The sequence below is a fragment of the Callospermophilus lateralis genome, chromosome 4 (genome assembly GCF_048772815.1).
Source record: "Callospermophilus lateralis isolate mCalLat2 chromosome 4, mCalLat2.hap1, whole genome shotgun sequence".
NCBI lineage: Eukaryota > Metazoa > Chordata > Mammalia > Rodentia > Sciuridae > Callospermophilus > Callospermophilus lateralis.
In genome coordinates, this window is record NC_135308.1 from 41,787,267 (window position 1) to 41,808,342 (window position 21,076).

At 32.5% G+C, this 21,076-nt stretch overlaps 1 protein-coding gene across 2 annotated transcripts in view; it reads right to left on the reverse strand.

Annotated features, from left to right (window-relative positions):
- Positions 1-21,076, reverse strand: part of Tusc3 (tumor suppressor candidate 3) — a 232,246-nt gene that overhangs the window by 37,684 nt on the left and 173,486 nt on the right. For both annotated transcript variants that reach the window (XM_076852440.1, XM_076852439.1), the window contains exon 7: positions 6,929-6,992. In XM_076852440.1, coding sequence (XP_076708555.1) covers positions 6,929-6,992 — 64 coding nt within the window. The remainder of the gene's footprint in view (positions 1-6,928; positions 6,993-21,076) is intronic.

Sequence of the window (21,076 nt, forward strand, 5' to 3'; positions counted from 1 at the left end):
CCAATGGTATAGAATAGAGGACACAGAAACCAATCCACAAAATTACAACTATCTTATATTCGATAAAGGGGCTAAAAGCAAGCAATGGAGGAAGGATAGCATCTTCAACAAATGGTGCTGGGAAAACTGGAAATCCATATGCAACAAAATGAAACTGAATCCCCTTTTCTCGCCATTTACAAAAGTTAACTCAAAATGGATCAAGGACCTTGATATCAAATCAGAGACTATGCGTCTGATAGAAGAAAAGGTTGGCTCCGATCTACATATTGTGGGGTTGGGCTCCAAATTCCTTAATAGGACACCCATAGCGCAAGAGTTGAATAACAAGAATCAACAAATGGGACTTACTTAAACTAAAAAGTTTTTTCTCAGCAAGAGAAACAATAAGAGAGGTAAACAGGGAGCCTACATCCTGGGAACAAATTTTTACTCCTCACACTTCAGATAGAGCCCTAATATCCACAGTATACAAAGAACACAAAAAAATTAAACAATAAGAAAACAAATAACCCAGTCAACAAATGGGTCAAAGACCTGAACAGACAGGTCTTTGAGGAGGAGGACATACAATCAATCAACAAGTACATGAAAAAATGCTCACCATCTCTAGCAGTCAGAGAAATGCAAATCAAAACCACCCTAAGATACCATCTCACTCCAGTAAGATTGGCAGCCATTATGAAGTCAAACAACAACAAGTGCTGGCGAGGATGTGGGGAAAAGGGTACTCTTGTACACTGCTGGTGGGATTGAAAATTGGTGCTGCCAATATGGAAAGCAGTATGGAGATTCCTTGGAAAGCTGGGAATGGAAACACCATTTGACCCAGCTATTGCCCTTCTCGGAATATTCCCTGAAGACCTTAAAAGATCGTACTACAGGGATACTGCCACATCCATGTTCATAGCAGCACAATTCACAATAGCTAGACTGTGGAACCAACCCCAATGCCCCTCAATAGATGAATGGATAAAAAAAATGTGGTATTTATACACAATGGAGTACTACAGCACTAAAAAATGACAAAATCATGGAATTTGCAGGGAAATGGATGGTATTAGAGCAGATTATGCTAAGTGAAGCTAGCCAATCTCTAAAAAACAAATGCCAAATGTCTTCTTTGATATAATGAGAACAACTAAGAACAGAGCAGGGAGGAAGAGCAGGAGGAAAAGATTAACATTAAACAGAGTCATGACGTGGGAGGGAAAGGGAGAGAAAAGGGAAACTGCATGGAAATGGAAGGAGACCCTCATTGTTATACAAAATTACATACAAGAGGTTGTGAGGGGAATGGGAAAAAAATAAGGAGAGAAATGAATTACAGTAGATGGGGTAGAGAGAGAAGATGGGAGGGGAGGAGGGATAGTAGAGGATAGGAAAGGTAGCAGAATACAACAGTTACTATTATGGCATTATGTAAAAATGTGGATGTGTAACTGATGTGATTCTGCAATCTTTGTAATGTTTTGAATAACCAATAAAAAAAAAAGAAAAAAAAGCATATCCTGCTTTCCCATGTGATCACTATAGCTCAAAATTCCTACTTTGTGAAATTATATAAAATGTTTTATAGATAATGTTATATGCTAATGTATTTCATATACATATTAATTCAAGAAATTATAGTTTCAAAAATCATATGACTATAATTTAATAATTCCAGTTGAGACACATTATCTTAACCCTGAGATTTATCACATCTGGGGCATTTGAAAGCTTTTTTAAGAACATAAATTGAAATAAATAATTTGCATCATTATTTGTTGTAAACTATCTCTTCATTTACACACACATCAAGGACATTGTCAATAAATTTTGGCAACTTTTATACGTCAGTGGCTAGCAGATGCTCACATGTAGGTATTTATATCTACACACTTATGCTCTACAAAAAAAAACTGTTCATTTTGTAATGCAAGAAGATATGGTATTTTGCACAGTAATATGACAGACTAACTAAACAAATACAAACATATCCACTATATCTTTAGGGAAACAATTTTTAGAAAAGCCTAAAAAATGTACTTACACTATAATCTTGAAAGACTACCAGTGGCCTGTTCACAGAAATTTTGACGTACTGGGAAAATATGAGTACAAAAAGTGGGTTGAAAAATTTAAGTTCTTCACTATGCAACTGATTGACGTTATGATATTAAGCACTCTAAACAAAGTAAACCCTTTTCATCCATCAAATATGAAGCCTATTAAACTTAAGATTTTGTTAGGCTTATTTCTCTTCATGCCTTATTTTCCTCCTGTATTTCTTAAGATTGTTAATGTAAAGCTATCCTCCAATACATTTCTGCATCCCTGAGTCATATTATTCCTATTCATGAACCTCACTTGTAACACATACCATCAAGTTTTGATGTTTCTTCCTTTCAATGAGTCATTGAGTCACTCATCATTATTTAAGTTTCTCCTCTACAGTCAATTGTTAGTACCTCCCAATTTCTCTGCTCTCTCTTTTGAACTCTATCCTCAATTTATTACTAGAACGAACCTCCTTGATTGACTGCTTGAACAGAAAAAAGATGTGACACTATTTACCTTTCCACATCAAAATTTATCAGGGCACTCTGGTTACATCCTTACAATACATCCTGAAGAATTAATATGGGGCTGGGCTTGGTGGTGCATACCCATGATCCTAGAAGCTTAGGAGGCTGAGACAGGAGGATCTCGAGTTCAAAGCCACTATGCAACTCAGTGAGAACCTGTCTCTAAATAAAACACTAAAAAGAGCTGGGGGTGTGACTCAGTGGTTTCAGCACCCTTGGGTTCAATCCCCAGTACCATAAATCAATGAATGAATAAATAAATGAATGAATAAATAAGGCACCTAAATCTCAATATGTACTTCTGCACTGATTGCACTCCTTTGTGAGTCTCCTTTTTGCACTTCAAAACAGAGCTGAAAAGTTAGTCAAACTTCTCTAGGCAGCAAGCTGCTCTTCTATAGCTGCCTCCTGCAATACTTCATTATTCTTTTGTCATAGTTTTCTTTTATACAATACTTAGAATTATTATTTAAAAAGGATAAAAACAACACAATAAGAAAAAAAACACTACTGATAAAAAGAAAAATCTTACTGAGATTAAATATGAATTTCTAACCAATGACACCAAAAAACTTCATCTCTTTTCCCTTAGGTTTTTACAACAAAACTTTGTTTATAGCAACTGCATATAATGATCTGACTTACCAAATTAGAAGGAGGAAACCAAAAGGCAGAAATATTCTGTACAGATAAACACAAACTAACCATCTGATATTTACTTTTTTTTGCACTAACAGAAAAAATACACATGTAAAATTTTTAAAATGTGCTAAGTTCAAAAATACCTGTAGACTTTCTTAAGTGAAATTAAAATAAGAAATTACCATAAAATGGTGTTTTTTAAACATTTACTGATAATATTAATAAGTCCATGGTTTTAAAAGAATTTTTTTCTTTCTCTTTATGTATCTATTATATCTCTAAAATAAAAATACACAGGAGAAATAAAGCAAATAATTACCGCTGGCATATAGAAAACAGGGACTTTTAATTCTTTTCTGTATTCCTGCTAAAATATATATTGAACACTTCATACTGCTTGTGAAATGTCTTTGCATCCTAAATCTCAGCTTGATGTCAATGATCTGTGAAATGAAACCTTGGCGAATTCCTGCCACACAATGGAATAATAGTCTCAACACAGCTTTTCATTGCTAGGTATTCCTGATGTGTTTTAATAGACTTGCTACTTTGGATAAAGTATAGCCCATGGACTGAAACAAATTAGGGAACATGAAAAAATGAAACAATAATATGTACATAAATAAGAGTTTAAAACAATTTAACCTCAACAAATACTTGGTGTTTCTTACCATTTGTTTTAGCATAAATCAATTTACCTGCAACAAATACTTAGTATTTCTTACCATTTGTTTTAGCACAAATGTATTTTCATAGACAAACTTTTTTAAAAAAAGGCTAAATAAGGCTATGCCTTTATTATTTAATAAAGAGGAAAACTGACATGTTCATATATATTTTCTCACTTAAGGCTCCTCTTATACACAAAAAACACTAACTTTTACCATATTAAAGTTGGAGTCTAGAAATATAGTACTGTTTAAACAAGATCACAAAATATGAGAAATGTATATTCAAATGTAGATATTTCCAATTCCTATCTATGGAAAAACTAAAGCAAAAAAATACTCATCATCACAGGTTTTTTTTCTTTTTTTTAGAGCACATTCCATTGTATATTAGGAAAATTATTTTATGTACTTATTTATCATGTTCAGTAAATTTAACATTGGCATAAAACCTTTTATTAATATTTCATACACATTTGGTTTTTGTTAGTTTATCCAATAGTATCCTCTGCGACTTTATATTTTAAAGCTTTTTTTTATATACCTTTTTTAAAATTTATATTTATGTGGTGATGAGGATTTAACCCAGTGCCTGGCACGTGGTAAGTGAGCGCTCTACTGCTGAGCCACAGCCCTAGCCCCTGTGACTTTATTTTTATTTTAAATTTCTATTATAGAATCTAGACCAGAATAACATATTCCATTAAGTTGTCACGTGTCTTTAGCCTCCTCTACCGTGGAACAATTCTCTCTCTCTTTTTTTTCCTCTTAAATCAGTGCCTTTTAATTACACAGAACAATGGATTTCATTAGTATATGCAAATACACTATGAAATGTAATACAAATATTAATATATGAAAATATCATATCTACTCCCCTAACTGTGATCCTCCTAATGCCCTTCTCTTCTCCCTGTTATTTCATGTTATCTTTTTCTTTCCCTTAGATTCCAAATGAGGGAACACATGCCATTTCGTTCTGAATATTACTGTATTGTGCAGTATATATACTGACAGGCACCTAGGGTGAGCCCATGACTTGGCTATTTTGAATTATACAGTTATCTCTATAGAGTATTCTGACTTTAATTCTTTTGGGCAGATACCCAGTAGTAGAATAGCTAGATCATATGGTAGTTGTAGTTATTTTTGGAACCACCATGTTGATTTACATAGTGACTATACTAATTTACATTCACACCATGCACAGGGGTTTCTTTTCCCCTTTATTCTCACCAGTCTTATTATTTTGAATATTCTTGATGATAGCAAGAATCTCAATATAGTTTTGTATTCTCCTGATAGCTAAAGAAATCAAGTATTTTTTTCCATATATTTAAAGGTCACTTGTACTTTTTTCTTTTGAGAGTGTCTGTTCAGTTCATTTGCTCAATTATTGATAGGATTATTACTTTTTTTGGTGTTCCTTAGGGCCTTGCTAATTTCCTGAGTCTGGCCCTGAATTTGTGATTCTCCTGCTTCAGCATCCTGACTTGATGGGATTAGATGCCACTACACTCAGTTAGCTATTATAGTCATATTCAGAAAGCTGTTGTCTTGCTTATGTCTTTAAGGATTTTTCCTATTTTCTTTGAGCAGTTTCAAAGTTCTGGGACTTACATTTTAGGTGTTTGATCTATTTGGAGTTGTTTTTGTGAGAGGGATCTACTTTCAATTCCCTATATACAGCTGACTTTTTGCCAGTATATGTTTTTGGTACCTCTGTTAAGAATAATATACCTATAGCTGTATGAGGTTTATTTCTATGCTCTCTATTCCATTGGAATAAACTTCTGTTTTTATGCCATTACCATTCTGTTTTAAGTACTGTTTGAAATCAGGTATTTGATGTCTCTAGCCTTACTCCTTTTGATCAGGATTGTTTTGGCTGGCTATTCATTGTCTCCTTTGCTTTCATATGAATTTTAGGTTTGTTCTTTTTAGTTTCATCATGGAAGTTTCTCAATTTTGATATCCTATGTGCACAAGTAATGCAAACAAGGCATCAGCTATAGATATACCTAATTCTGTGTGTGCATCCAAGTATGGTAATTAAGATGGGAAAAATTAAAATTTTGAGAAATTACACAGAGAAAAAAGATGATAATGTTTTCTAGATGAATTTCAGAAACACAACATTTAGCTTCCAGAGGATAAACTGGACATTTAGAATCTCCTCAAACTTCATTTCTAAAGTTCAGTCTTAAAACAGTATTTTTTTTTTCATTATCATGTAAAGTACATGATTAGAAGGGTTCAATAAATCTTCCTCTGGAAAAATTTAAACATTTCGAATACTTCAGTAATACTGTGATTGGGCTGGGGTTGTGGCTCAGTGGTAGAGCACTTGCCTAGCATGTGTGAGGCACTGGGTTCATTTCTCAGCACTGCATATAAACAAATAAATAAAAGTCCATAAACATCTAAAATTTTTTTTTAAAAAGTAACACTGTAATTGATAGTTCAGGCTACATTTCTTACAAATATATGGAATATTCTTCTGGTCATCTATACTTTGTTTGGTGCTGAAGAAAAAAAACAACAAATATGTATTTATGCATACTATCTTCAACCTAGTAAAATTCTGAATGAGAAAGATGAAAGAAAAAAAAAAGGAAATTTAACCAAATAGTCTTTTATGAGTACTAAATGTTTTATGTATACTATTTTACTTAATGTATACAGAACATAGAAGATAACTGCTTATTTTTTTATGCTATTTATGTCACAGGGATCCTGCAGTGAAAACCACATAAACAAACTAAATATCTAGCCAGTAGTAGTCAAGGCAGAATAAAAGCAATACTTTTGATTCAAGTCAGTTGAAAAAGAAGAAGAAAAAAGAAAATTATAGTTTGTTAATGATTCAGCATAACAATAAAATTACACTGTAATAGGAAATTAGCAAAGGAATTAGAAAGCTAATCATAAAGTTTAAAATTTAATATCTTTTAAAAGTCTTGATATTTACTGCCAGAAATAAAATCAACTTGACAGTATGCAGCTTTGTTTTGCCCTTTTCAATTCATCAGTTGTATTAAAGGATACTCAGTACCAGAATAATGTGTGACTCCGCCACGAATTGAGCCTGGCTGCTCCCATGAATGTAGCTCTATAAAACAAGAAAAAGAAACAAAATTAACAATCTGGGAAAAAGACATAATTACTTCAGAGTTTCATGTCATGAAGATAAGCAATATAAACATCCACTAAAGAAGTTCCTATTTATAATTCTTTTGAATAAAATAATTCTTAGTTAACTTGAAATAGATGAAAATGTTGGTTGATGATATTACTAAAAACCGTAGACAGAAATTTAACAGAGTAAACTTATAATAAAATTGCTGATTTTTCATCATTTAAATAAGTTTCAAAAATTGTCAAATTACTCTTTTCCAGTTTACCAAAGTTTTTACAATAAAGAGTAAGCTTCATAAAATGCACATATTTCAAGATAGCATTTCATTTTTTTCAAAGTACAATTATTGAAACTGTATTTTTCCTATTTCAAAATACATAATTTAGTTCTACACTTAGGAAGAATTTTACATATATGTATTTAATACCACTTAATTACAGAAAATCTGACACAAATCTCCATTTAGAATTTTTTGCTTTTAAACTAATTCCCCAAATATTTCTGCCATTAATTTCTCCAATGATAATTAGTTGCTTTAATTATAGTTTTAAACAAAATTATTTTAAAACAAAAGTCCTTTTCTAAGTTTTTAACTTATAAAACATTACTGGAGAAAAATAGAACACCTTACAACATAAATCAATATCCTCAAGTTTTACATCACTTGCACTGCCTCACTGTGTCATTTCAACATTTCTTTTATTCAATATTTTCCTTCATTTTATTTATAACAATAACTGACTGGAACTAAGTGTGTTTTAATGAGAAGAGTATTTAAACTGGAGTCAGAAAATTATTCCTTCCAGCACTTAACCCTGGACAAGACAACAAATCACTCATAAATTTTGTACTCTTTCATCAATTAAATCAAAAACTGAGATGATTCCCATGGTCTTTTTGAAGGAAAAAGTCTGAGTTTTGTCATCAAAGCTGTCTCATTATTTTATATAAAATCTATTGTTTGTTTATTGATCGAAACCATCCTTCGTTTTCATTTTTAATTTTTCCAACAATTAAATCGGTTTCCTCCTTTGTAGATGTGTTCAGATATTTTTAAGCACAGTTTTAGGCAAAATGGCTAAGAGCCCCTTCTGATTCACTCATGTAACTTCTAAAGAACCCTATCATACATATTTCTTCTTCTGACTCTATCCATTTAGATTTTCCAAGTGATGACCAATGTAACTTAAAAAATGACAAAGTAGCTGCTAACTAACCATGTAAGATTTTTAATATTACTAATGGAAGACAACAATAAAATTATTAAGAAAAACAAACATGCAACAAAAGAAATACAAACACTATAAATTGTACTTGATATCAAGTATGATTAGAAGCTCAGAGTTTAAGAACTAAGACTAAAGTTTTATTCTTGGAATAACTATAATAGCAAGGATAATTAATAGAACATAAGTATAAATAATAATAGTAGCTACCATTTACGGAGCACTCATTTTGTCTAAGACTGGTAAGAACTTTGCATGAAATATTTAATTTAATTCTAGTTACCATATAGGGTAGGTAATTTGATCACATCAATTTTATAGATAAGCTAACAATGGTTTAAAAGAGTCAAGAAGGTTGCCCTGATTTTCATGTATAGTATATGTAAGCTCTGGGGTGGAACTTAGGTCTCTGTGACTCATAATCTCAGCTCATATTTACTATATTAATTGCTAAACATTTCATTAGAAACTTCACATATGTTCTCATCATATCTACTATGATTTATAATAGTTATTACCTGTTCCAACAAGGAAATAGATTAGAAGAAATACAACTCCTTGCAAACAATGGTACAACTAATAATTAGTGAAGTTTGGCCTGAAACCTGGGTCTGTCTACACAGGTCATGCCCCTTTTGCCCTCTGAAAACCAAGAACACAACAAACATGAAGAAGAATAATATTAAAGTTTTCCTTGGCATTCAGATAATAAAATGTTGACAAATAAAGGAGTTAAAATTATATAATTAAAATATCTAGATTTAATAGTACAGGATAATATGCTTACATTTTTATTAAAACTGTAAGATACTTCACTTATCTTAGAATTAAAAATTTACAGAAGAACTGAGATTTTTTTAAGTGAATGGTTTCACACTTTCTTGTTTTAAGAAAGAGGATTTTCTCTGATCATGCTTTTGTCAAGGTTATCAATGGATTTCCCCATTGCCTAATTCTATAGCCACTTCTCAATTTTATTTGACATACTCTATCTGAAAAGTTGGTCACATCTGACTACTTCCTCCTTTTTGTTCATATCTTCACATGTCTTCTATGGATACCACTCTTGCTTCTCCCACTTCACTGGCTCCTCTTCCTCAGTCCCTGTGGCTATTCCCTTCCTAATTCTCATTTTCTCTAGACTCTGGAGTCTCAGAATTCCACTTAAGGCTTTTCTCTATAATCACTCTTCCCTCATATTCTCACTCAATCTCATGGCTGTAATTTATCAAGTCTATATGGATGATTCTCACATTTATACCCAGGGTGATATACACCCATTTTTATTTGTTAGTTTCATGGTCTTTACCTTGAAATCTAAACCTTAAAATGGCCACATCAACTGCAGTCTGTCTTCATATCTATACCAGAACGGGTTTTCTCTGCTATTTCAGGAAACATCAATGTGATTTTTCCAGTTGTTTAGGTCAAAACCTTGAAATTATCCTTGTCTCCCATCTCTTCCCTTTCTTCTTTCTTCCCTCCCCATAATCCAATCATTCAGAAAATAGTGTTGCCCCCACTTTCACAATTCATTCCAAATTCAACACTTCTTGCCATTTCTAGGAAAAAGTGTCAAAGAAGCCTATGGAATAAAGCCCAAACTATCATCATTTCTTGCTTCCACTATTGCAAAGCCTTCTTTGTTATTCTGTCTCTACCCTATATTTTGTCTGCCAAATTAACAGTTTAAAAGAAAGCAAATATTATCATTACATTGCTCAAAACCCTTGAATGCTTTTTTCACATGTGAGAATACTACTTTATCATGTAATGCACAATAAGGCAGAACTTACAAACTTTTTTTCCAATTGAAAAGGATAGCTAGGTTAAAAAAAATCATACTTGGTTCTCAGAAGCTTATCTCACTAAGGATTTATTATTTCACCAAAATCACCTATTACTCTTGTAGCTTATTTCTTTTATGTATAAGACTGTAGCAAGGAGCAGTTTTGGAGAATCCTCAATTTGCCATTTACTACATGTGTCACCTAGCACAAATAATTTAACCTCAATTATCTCATCTTTTTTATTTTTTGATTGATTTTATTTTTTAATTATCTCATCTTTAAAAAGATAAGAGAATATTTCTCAAAGTACTAAAAATTAAATAAGATGTCTTATCATGTTACTAGTATAGTACATGGCACTCCCTATAGTAAATAATCAAAAGTAATTAAGCATGTAACACTTAAATAAACTCCATTTTCTAAACATTAGATAAGCAAGCTCAAATACATTTGGAAATACATTGTCACAGATGAATTGTGTACTAAGCTGATATTTTTAAAATATGATATTCATAAACAAGTACTAATACTTGACTTTCATTCATCTTTTTTGAGGTTTTTTATCCTTTTTAAATTTTTTTAAATTTATTATAAATGACAACAGAATGCATTACAATTCATATTACACATATAGAGCACAATTTTTCATATCTCCATACGCACAGTATAGTCACATCCTTCTTGTCTTCTTACATGTACTTAGGGTAATGATGACCATTGCATTCCACCATCTTTCCTACCCCTATACCCCTCCCTTCCCTTTTCCCCTTTGCCCTATCTAGAGTTCATTTAATCTCCCCTCCCCTGACTGGCCTCCCAGCATATTATGGATCAGCATCCTTAAATCAGAGAAACCATTCAGCATTTGATGTTTTGGGATTGGCTAATTTCACTTAGTATTATATTCTCCAGCTTCATCCATTTACTTGCAAATGCCATGATTTTATTCTCTTTTAATGCTGAATAATATTCCATTGTGTATATATACCACATTTCCTTTATCCATTCATCTACTGATGGGCATCTAGGTTGGCTCCACAGTTTAGCTATTGTGAATTGTGCTCTATAAACATTGATGTGGCTGTGTCCCTGTAGTATGCTGTTTTTAAGTCATTTGGGAACCACCATTTGACCCAGCTATCCCACTCCTTGGTCTATACCCAAAGGACTCATTCATCTTTTTTAGTCTTCAAAATCTCATGAAGACCAGATATCCCAAGACTCTCGGATTTAATAAACCAGAATTCATTTGATAATCTTTACTGAGTAATTAGTATGTAACAGGGACCAATTTAGGCAATGGGCATCCAGCACTTAGAGAAAAGAAAAATAACAACAACTATGTTTTCAAGGAGCTTATACACTCAAACAACTGTTGTACAGTAAAATGCAGCAAAGACACTGCGAATACTAAAAGTCATGAAAGCAACCATAAGAGCAGTAAGGACAAATAAGCATTTTAGATGTCTTCCTTACCATGCATCATTGTCGTTTATGAGGACACCTAAAGCAATCGTCTAATTCACATAGGATTAAACTAAGCTCTATAATTTTAAAATAGTTTTAAAAATTTGTATTTAACAAATGCATGTTCCTTCAAAGTTATTTGAAAAAGGAATATTGAGGAATGAATTCCTTTGTAATTAAAGTACAACATTCATTTACATTCTTTTCCTGTCTTTTACTAAATCTTATGAATGAGGAAATATCAATGGCTATTGGTGACTTACTCAAGAAAATATATTTAATTTGTATTTTCAATGGCAATTGCAGATCAAATAAATAGTTAAGAAAATGTCAGCAGTCTTTGACATTTGATAGACATAAATTTTTTCATAGAGACAAATATTCTAACAGAACATGTATAACAATGTTCTTTACTTGTCCAGTCTATTGAATAGTTCACAGCATACATGAGCCAAAATAAAATTTAAAAATGGCTCCTAAATCATTTTATAAGACTGCTAACTTAAAAGCCTAATTTTACTTACAATGAAAATTAAATAAAGTTTTACACAGCATGACATGAAAGTATATGTATAGATAATAATATTTTCTTAACTTCAAGTAACATATTTGAAAATAAAAACAGTATATTTTGTTTAATATAGTGTTTCTAATACCTCTTAGTAGCAGTGCTAAGGATGAATCAAGATGAAAAAAAATTAAACTAACTATACCATATATCAATAGATGAAAGGAATTTCACTCCACTTAATTCACTCCTAAATTCTTGGGAAGATGTTATCTGTCAACATGTTTTGCTTTTCTGGTAATATTTGAAAATTGTGCTTTTAGTAAATATTCATTAATTGACCTTAAATACTTATTGTTGTGAAAACAATAATGCCATTGTGATTAAATAGTTTGTTGTCAGAATAGGGAGCAACTGTAATGAAATGAATTTACCAGTTTTGGGTTTTAGTGTTGATAACAACCATTCAATTTGAGAAACTAGTTATTTACTTGGTCAGTTCAATAATTTGAATTAGAGTTTCTAATCTCTAATCAGACAGAAATACTGATTAAATGAAGGAAACAGAATAGCATAGTGGTTTGCTAAATGGATTTTAATCAAAATACCTGATACTAAAAACCAGAAAATATCAAGGAATGAAAATCACAGGCTGGTGTCCTTGATGAGTAGGGATGCAAAAATCCTCTATAAAATATTGGTAAACTGCATTCAAAAACACATTAAGAAAACTATATACCATGATCAATTGGGTTTCATCTCAGAGATGCAAGGTTGGTTCAACATGTACAAATCAAAAATGTATTCACTACACAGATATAATGAATGACAAAAACCCTATGATTTTCTCAGTGCTATAGAAAAAACCTTCAACAAAATACAGGACCCATTCATATTTAAAATGCTGGAAAAATTAGTGATAGAAGAAACTTACCAACATTATAAAGGCTATACATATGACAAATACAAGGACAGCATCAAACTAAACAGAGAAAAAATAAAAACATTTCCTCAAAAATCAGGAGTAAGACAAGAATGTCCATTCTCACCATTCCTATTTCAACATGGTTCTTGAAACTCTAGCCAAAGCAATCAAGCAAGAGAAGGAAATTATAGGGAAACAAAAAGGAAAAGAAAAAGTCAAATTATATTTGCTTGCTGATGACATCATTGTATACCTAGATGATCCCAAAACACTTTGACAGATTTCTATACCAGAAACAATTTCAGTAAGTAGCAGGATACAAGATCTCATATTTAATAGCTTTCCTAGACATCAATAATGAATCTACTGAAAAATGAAGAAAACTGTCCTGTTCCCAATAACCTCAAAAATTTATGAAAAAAGAAAGAAAAAAAAATCAAACTTGTGAATAAATCCTACCAAGTAGGAGAAAGACCTCTAACAATAAAAACTATTGAAGAAAGAAACTGAAGAAAGCCTTGGAAGAATGAAATAACTTCCCATGGTTTTGGAAAGGCAGAATTAATATCATAAATATAGCCATATTACCAAAAGCATTATAAAGAATCAGTGAAATAACCATCAAAATATCAACTACACTCTTCACAGAAGCAGGAAAAAAAAGTTCTAAATTCATTTGGAAGAACAAAAGACCTAAAATACCCAAAGCAATTGTGAGCAAGAAGAGTTATGCTGAAGGCATTATAATATAGGACAACAAATTATACTACAGAGCTATGTAACACAAACAGCATGGTACTGCCATCAAAACAGACCTGAAGACCAATAGATAGAAGACACAAAAATAAACGCATGTAGATAACAGATAGTCATCCCATATTTGACAAAGGTGTCAAAAACATGTTGCAAAAAAAAAAAAAAAAAAAAAGAAAGAAAAACCCAGCCTTTTAACCAAATGGTACTGGGGAGACTGTGTAAGAATGAAACTAGATTCCTGTCTTTCACCCTGCATAAAAGTCAACTCAAAGTGGATCAAAACCTAGGAATTAGACCACAAACTTTGCAACTGCTGGTCGAATAGAGGGTCAACAAGTTGTGGCAAGCCCCAATTCTTTACTAAGACCCCCTAATACTCAAGAACTAAAATGAAGAAATCAAGCTTCTTTACAGGAAAGAAAACAAAAGCATGAAGACAGAGCCCACAGAATGGGAGAAAATCTTTGCCAGCTACTTCTCTGACAGTGGATTAATATCCAGGTATATAAAGAACTCAAAAAAAAAATACACCAAAACCCCAAATAACCCAATCAATAAATGGGTAAAAGACATTTCTGAAAAGAACAAATGCAAATAGCCAACAAATACATTAAAAAATTGTCAACATCTCTAGCAACTGGAAGAGTGCAAATCAAAACTATATTGATATTTCATCTCACTCCAGTCAGAATGTCTATTATCAAGAATACAAATACTAGTAAATGCAGGCAAGGATAATAAGAAAAAAGATACACTCATACACTGTTGTTGGAACTTTGAATTAGCATAATGCTTTGGAAAGCAGTATAGAGAATTCTCAAAAGACTAGCAATGGAAATACAGTAAGACATAGCTATCCAATTTCTATCCTATAGGGATACAGGCACATATACATTTATAGCAATGAAATTCATAATAGCCAATGTTATGGAACAAGCCTATGTACTCCAAAACAGATGAATGGATAAAGAAAATGTGATACATATATACACATACACATATATACATATAGGGATATATGTGTATATATATATATATGTGTGTGTGTGTGTATACATATACACATCTATACACACACACACACACACACACACACACACACACACACAATGGAGTTTTACTCAGCCATAAAAAAGAATGAAGTTATAGCAGAAATAAGCCAGTCTAGGAAAGTGAAGGGCTGAATATTTTCTCTCATACATGCAAGCTAGAGAAAAATAAGGGGGGTAGAAAAGACAGGGCGAGGGACCCATGAATATAGAAGGGGGATCAGTTTAGTACAGGGACAGGATAGAGAGGGAAGAAGGAAGGACAGAGAAAGGAGAAACTATGAAATTAAACTGAAAAAAATATGCTACACATATATGAATATACCACAGTGAATTTCACCTTTATTTATATCTATAAAACACTAATTAAAATAATAAGTAAATAGAAGACAAGAACACAGAAGAAGGGGAATAGAGGTAAGAATGAGGAAAGTGAAAAAGCAAACACTGGGGCTGAAATGGAACAAATTATATTGCATGCATATAGATTATGTCAAAAAGAACCCAAATATTATGTGTAACTATAATGCACTAATAGACCATTTAAAAATACCTTAAGTGGTATTCTTGTCTTATATCTGCAATAAGTGAAACCTTCAAAAAATTATTCTAGGATTCAAACTGTTAAGCTGCTTGACAGAAATAAAAAACATATGAGAAGTGAATAATATAACAAACTCAAAACCCTTTGCATTGGCCTAAAACACAGTAAGCAGTCATAAATGTAATTAAAACTACAGGACACTAAAGAAAGAAATTGAAGAAGACCTTAGAAGATGGAAAGTTCTCCCATGCTCGGGGATAGACATACTAAATATTGTCAATGGCCATACTACCCAAGGTGCTATATAGATTCAATGCAATTCCAATTAAAATCCCAATATGATTCCTCATAGAAATAGAAAAGCAATCATGAAACTCATTTGGAAAAATTAGATACCCAAAATAGCCAAAGTAATCCTTAGCAAGAAGAGTGAAGCAGGAGGCATTACAATACCAGACCTTCAACTATACTACAAAGCTATAGTAACATAAATGGCATAGTATTGGCACCAAAATAGGATGTAGACCAATCATACTGAATGAAGATACAGAGATAACCCCACATAAATACAGTTCTATCATACTATCAAAGACACAAAAATATAACATTGGTCAAAAGATAATCTTTTTAACAAATGGTGCTAGGAAAGCTAGAAATCCATATATAGAAGAATGAAATTTAACCACTCTCACTATGCACAAAACTCAACTCAAATTGGATCAATGACCTAGGTATTATACCAGGAAACCCTGCACCTACTAGAAAAAAATGTAGGCCCAACACTTGAACAAGTCAGCTTAGAAACCGACTTCTCAACAAGACTCCTAAAGTGCAAAAAGTGAAATAAAATTCATAAATGGGATGGCATCAAACTAAAAAGCTTCTTCACAGCTCAAAAAACAATCAAGAGCATGAAGAAACAGTCTACTGAAAGGGAAAAAATCTTTGCTACACCTCAGATAAGTGTTAATTTCCAGGATACTTAAAGAATGCAGAAAACTTAATACCAAAAATTAAATTGAAGAAAAAATGGGCAAAGAAACTAAACAAACACTTCTCAAAAGAAGAAATACATAAACAAATATATGAAAAATAAGCAACACCTTAAGCAATTAGAGAAATGCAAATTAAAAATACAATGGGATTTCATCTCACTCCAGATAGTATGAAAATTATCAAGAATACAAGTAACAAAAAGGTTGATGAGGATGTGGGGGGAAAGGTACACTCAAAAATTGCTGGAGGGACTGAAAAATGAAATTAAATTGAAAAAATTATGCTACACACATATATGAATATACCACAGTGAATTTAACCTTTATATATCTCTGTAAAGCACTAATTAAAAAAAATAAATAAATAGAAAACAACAACACAGAAGAAGGGGAACAGGGGGAGGAATGAGGAAAGGGAAAAGGCTGAATGAGGTACAGGGTTTCTGGCATAATACCTAGGTCACTCATCTAATTGAGTTAAGTTTTGTGCATAGTGAGAGGGGTTAAATTTCATTCTACTATATATGGATTTCCAGTTTTCCTAGCACCATTTGTTAAAAAGGTTATCTTTTCTAGAAAGCAGTATGGAGTTTCCTCAAAAAATTAGGAATGGAACTACCATTTGACTCAGTTATCCCACTCCTCGGTATATATTCAAAGTATTTAAAATCAGCATACTACAATGACACAGCCACATCAATGTTTATAGCGGCACAATTCACAATAGTTAAGCTATGGAGTCAATTTGTATTAGTATACATACACAATGCAGTATTACTCAGCCACAAAGAAGAATAACTTTATGACATTCTACCAGTAAATGGATGGATCTGGAGACTATCAAATGAGTTTAAAAAATTTATTATATCTTAATCATAGAACTCATAGATGGTAAAATCAATACCCATTAGTTAATACAAAATCAATCAATCAATCTATCTATTTAGATATATATCTCAGAAACAGCTCTTCTGAAGACAAAGTACAATGTAGAGCTCAAATTAATTGCTATTTCTCCCTAATTCATTGATAAAATACACTTTGGCATCTATTTGCTTTGGCACAAGTTACTTAACAACAAAAAATAAAAAAATATACTTAAACCAAACCCAGGGGATGTAATATTTTAATTCTGGTTATTTAAAAAAATGTAATTATTTAAAAAAGAACTGTTCGTAACATCAAGAAAATGCACATGAAAGAAATTAAAATTTAATATTCTTGGGTATTACTCAAATGACAGTTTGTTTCACTTCAAGGTCAAATCCACAAAACACACTTGGTATCTTCTTTTATGTTAAAATATGACTATAAAAAGAACCAATAGCTTTTATCAGAAACAGTACTGTGATTATCTTTCACACTATCTATATGAATTCTTTGTGTCCAATCTTTTCATGTAGTTTTATTCAATCAGTATAAAATAATTTGTAAATTCTTTCTTTCTATTTCTTTTACCCCTCCTTGAAAACATCATAAAAATACCAGTGTTTATCCCTTTAGCCTGTTTTAGTCACTGTTTCACTACCTGCCAGTATGAGGGTAGTATATTCTTGAAACCTAAGAAAATCCTCTAAGTAACAATATCTCAGTTATCTAATATATGATTTTGTATCTTTGCAAATATAGAAATTATTCCAATAGCAAGTGAAAAAAAAAAAAAGAATTTCAAGGGTTGCTTGCCTTACTGCTTTCAAATAAACTTAGAGGTCTTTGAAATTCATCTTCGATGTTTAAGATTTTCCAGTAAAAGCACCCTAGCTTCCTTGCTCAAAGGACTACACAAAATGAAAGTACTACTTTTCTGAGTAGTACAGATTCAACTGTGTTTATCAAGTATCTTAATCTGCTCGGATAGCCCAAACAAGATACCAGTACTGTGTGTCTTAAAGAGTGTAAATTTAGCGGGGCATGGTGGCACACCTGTAATGCCAGTAACTACAGCGGCTGAGGTCAGAGGATTGCAAGTTTGAGGCCAGCCTCAACAACTTAGTAAATCTCTCAGCTAAGTGGCAAGAACATATCTGAAATTAAAAAATGAAAGCAATGGGGATGTAGTTTCTGGGTTCAATGGTGGAAAGGGAGAAGAAAGAAAGAAAAGGAAAAAGAAAAGAGGGGAAAGAAGGAAGGAGAGGAAGAAAAAAAGGAAGTGAGGATAGTAATTTTCTTCCTCATAGTTCTGGAGACTGAAAAGTCCAAGGTCAAGGTTTCCCCAGGACTGGAGTCTGGTGAGGGCTCCCATTGGGCTGAAGATAGATAGTCACTTTCTCAATGTATGCTCAGTGGTGTTTTCTTTGTAAACACAGGAGTTGGGGTAGAAGGATGCTCTGCTTATAAAGTCATCAATCCTTTCCAACAAAAGCCTTTTCCATATGAATTTATTTAATTCCACTTCCTAAAGACCCTATCTCCAACAAAATCATGTTGGGCATTAAGCTTCAACATATGAATTTCGGGGCAATTAACCCAAATCACAGGTTAATTCTAAGTAAATATGATAAAATTTTCAAACATCATCTAGTAGAAATGTAGTCACAGCATTCTAGTCCTGAGTCTCTTTTCGGTGCCAAGGTACCCAAAATACTAAAATGAAATAATCTTTCTTATTTCCTTTTTCATTTCTTTCTTAGAATACTAATATTCAGGAAAGTATACTTTAAAAATTATTAGTATAATACAGACTATCTTACTTTGTTTGTGCCTTAATAAAATACTCTAAAGACACCCTAGGAACTTCTCATTGTATCATAACATAATCTTGCTTAAGGTAGAACCAACTAATTGAGTCTTTAGTAAAAAATACGAAAAATGATGAAAACAGTATGAGAGAAGGAAGTGAGAAGAAAGGAGAAAGGGAATAAGGAAAGGGAATTAGGAAAGCCCACCTACAAGACAGTAGGTAGGCTTCTCTTAAAGCTGTAGTGAAATCAAGTGTCCTGATCACCACTGTCACTGTACAAAATAAGCCGAAATCCCTCACTTACATTCCAATAAAAGATTCCTCTATTTCTTGATATTTGCAAGTTTCTCATTCTGTCCTTTGGGACTTTGCATTCATCAAGCTACATCAACTTCTCTGAGACAGGATTAATTATAAGTAGAATGTTACAGCAAATGGCAGATGTAATACAGATAATAAAATAGCTAGGGTAAGTCCTTCTGGATTTTGCTTGAAGAAAGAGAGATAAATAGATTATTACCTATATCCAGTTGACAAAGAACTCATCTATGGTTTGATTTCCCCAGAAGCTATACATGTGTTCTACTAGAAATTTCTTAGCACTTCATTTAATAATTGGTTTAACTAAAATAATGATGATGATGATAATTGACACAAAATAAAACAGTTTGTCATAAAACAGAGATAAGCTTCTTTATTGGCCAATATATTTTGATTTTGTTATCTGGTAGTAGTAGGCCACTGCTTTCTTGTTACTTGAAATTTTGGAGACATCTTTTAGCCCTTGTTACGATGTACACATTCCTCTAAAGACTTCCTCAATGCAGTGATATACAGCGGTAAGATGTTGAAAATTGACAGAATCATGAGAGCTCTAGTCAGTCAGGCACACTCTCTACTCTCTCTTCCTCCCTCCTTCCCTCTCCCTCTTCTCCCTGGCTGCCCTGAGGTCAGCAGCTTTGTTCTTCCACACCCTCCCTGCTATTATGTTCTGCTTTACCACAAGCCCAAATGATTGGACCAAGTGATTATGAATTGAAATTGTAGGCCAAAATAAATCTTTTCCTAAGTTGTTCTTGTCAGATATTTTGTTACAGTAACAAAAAAGCTGTCTAAGATAGCCCTTTTCCAGCTGTACTTATCACATGACCTGTTGAGGCATGTTAAATCCCCAGCTATGCTCCAAGAAGTTTTCTTTAAATTTTTTTATCCTACTGAGGGTTAAAAAGGTTGATCACTAAACCTATGTTGGTAGATCTCAAAAGAATTCTGAAAATTATTCATGCATGAAACTTCCCTGGTATACTTGTTTATAAAACAGATTCTCAGATTTGATATATGAATATTCCAATACAGTAGGGTCTGTGATAGGACTAGAACTTTGTACTGTGGGTGAGTTGCAGGCCATATCTATATAACTACATTTAGCAGAAAGCTGTGCAAGAAGAGGCAATGTTGTAATCTTATCAAATCCCTTAAGAAAGGCATATATTCAGGTGAAACAACTTTCTAGTATTTTTTGTTTGTGTGTGTGTTTAAACAATAAAAGGATTCCTAGTGGAACTGCAGTAATTTAGATTTAATATAAGAGTGCTGACAGTAAATTGACCCCTAACAACATGGGGGAAAAAAAAAAACTACATGAAGTAAATTAGGCTTGTAACCTACAAATAACATCAGGGTGAATCAGTAAATCAGAACTTGTATTTTATTTATCCTATCTAGTTTTCTGAGAATCTCTAGGATACTATAAAAGACATGGTAAAATTATAGAAACTGAACCAACTGGAAATGGAAGAACCAATAGAGGGCTACTAGCTCCTAACCAGGGACTTTGAGAAATTCTGTTTTTCTGTAATTTCAGCCCAAGACTAGGAAGGGGATGCTTGGTGTCATCAGACTCTTCTCCTTAAAGTTGTATGTTTAGATGGTAAAGTGTAGAAACCTCTATCCTTTTGAGCTTTCCCTAATTACAGTGTCAGTAAGACTGGTAATCTATGTATTTTAAGTGAAAGAAAAAAGAAAAGAGAAGAAAATCAACCAATACTGAAGAGATTCTAAGCAGAATATGTTGAAATAGTTCATAATTAACTTCCCTTCCTTAGAAAGTCGGCCTG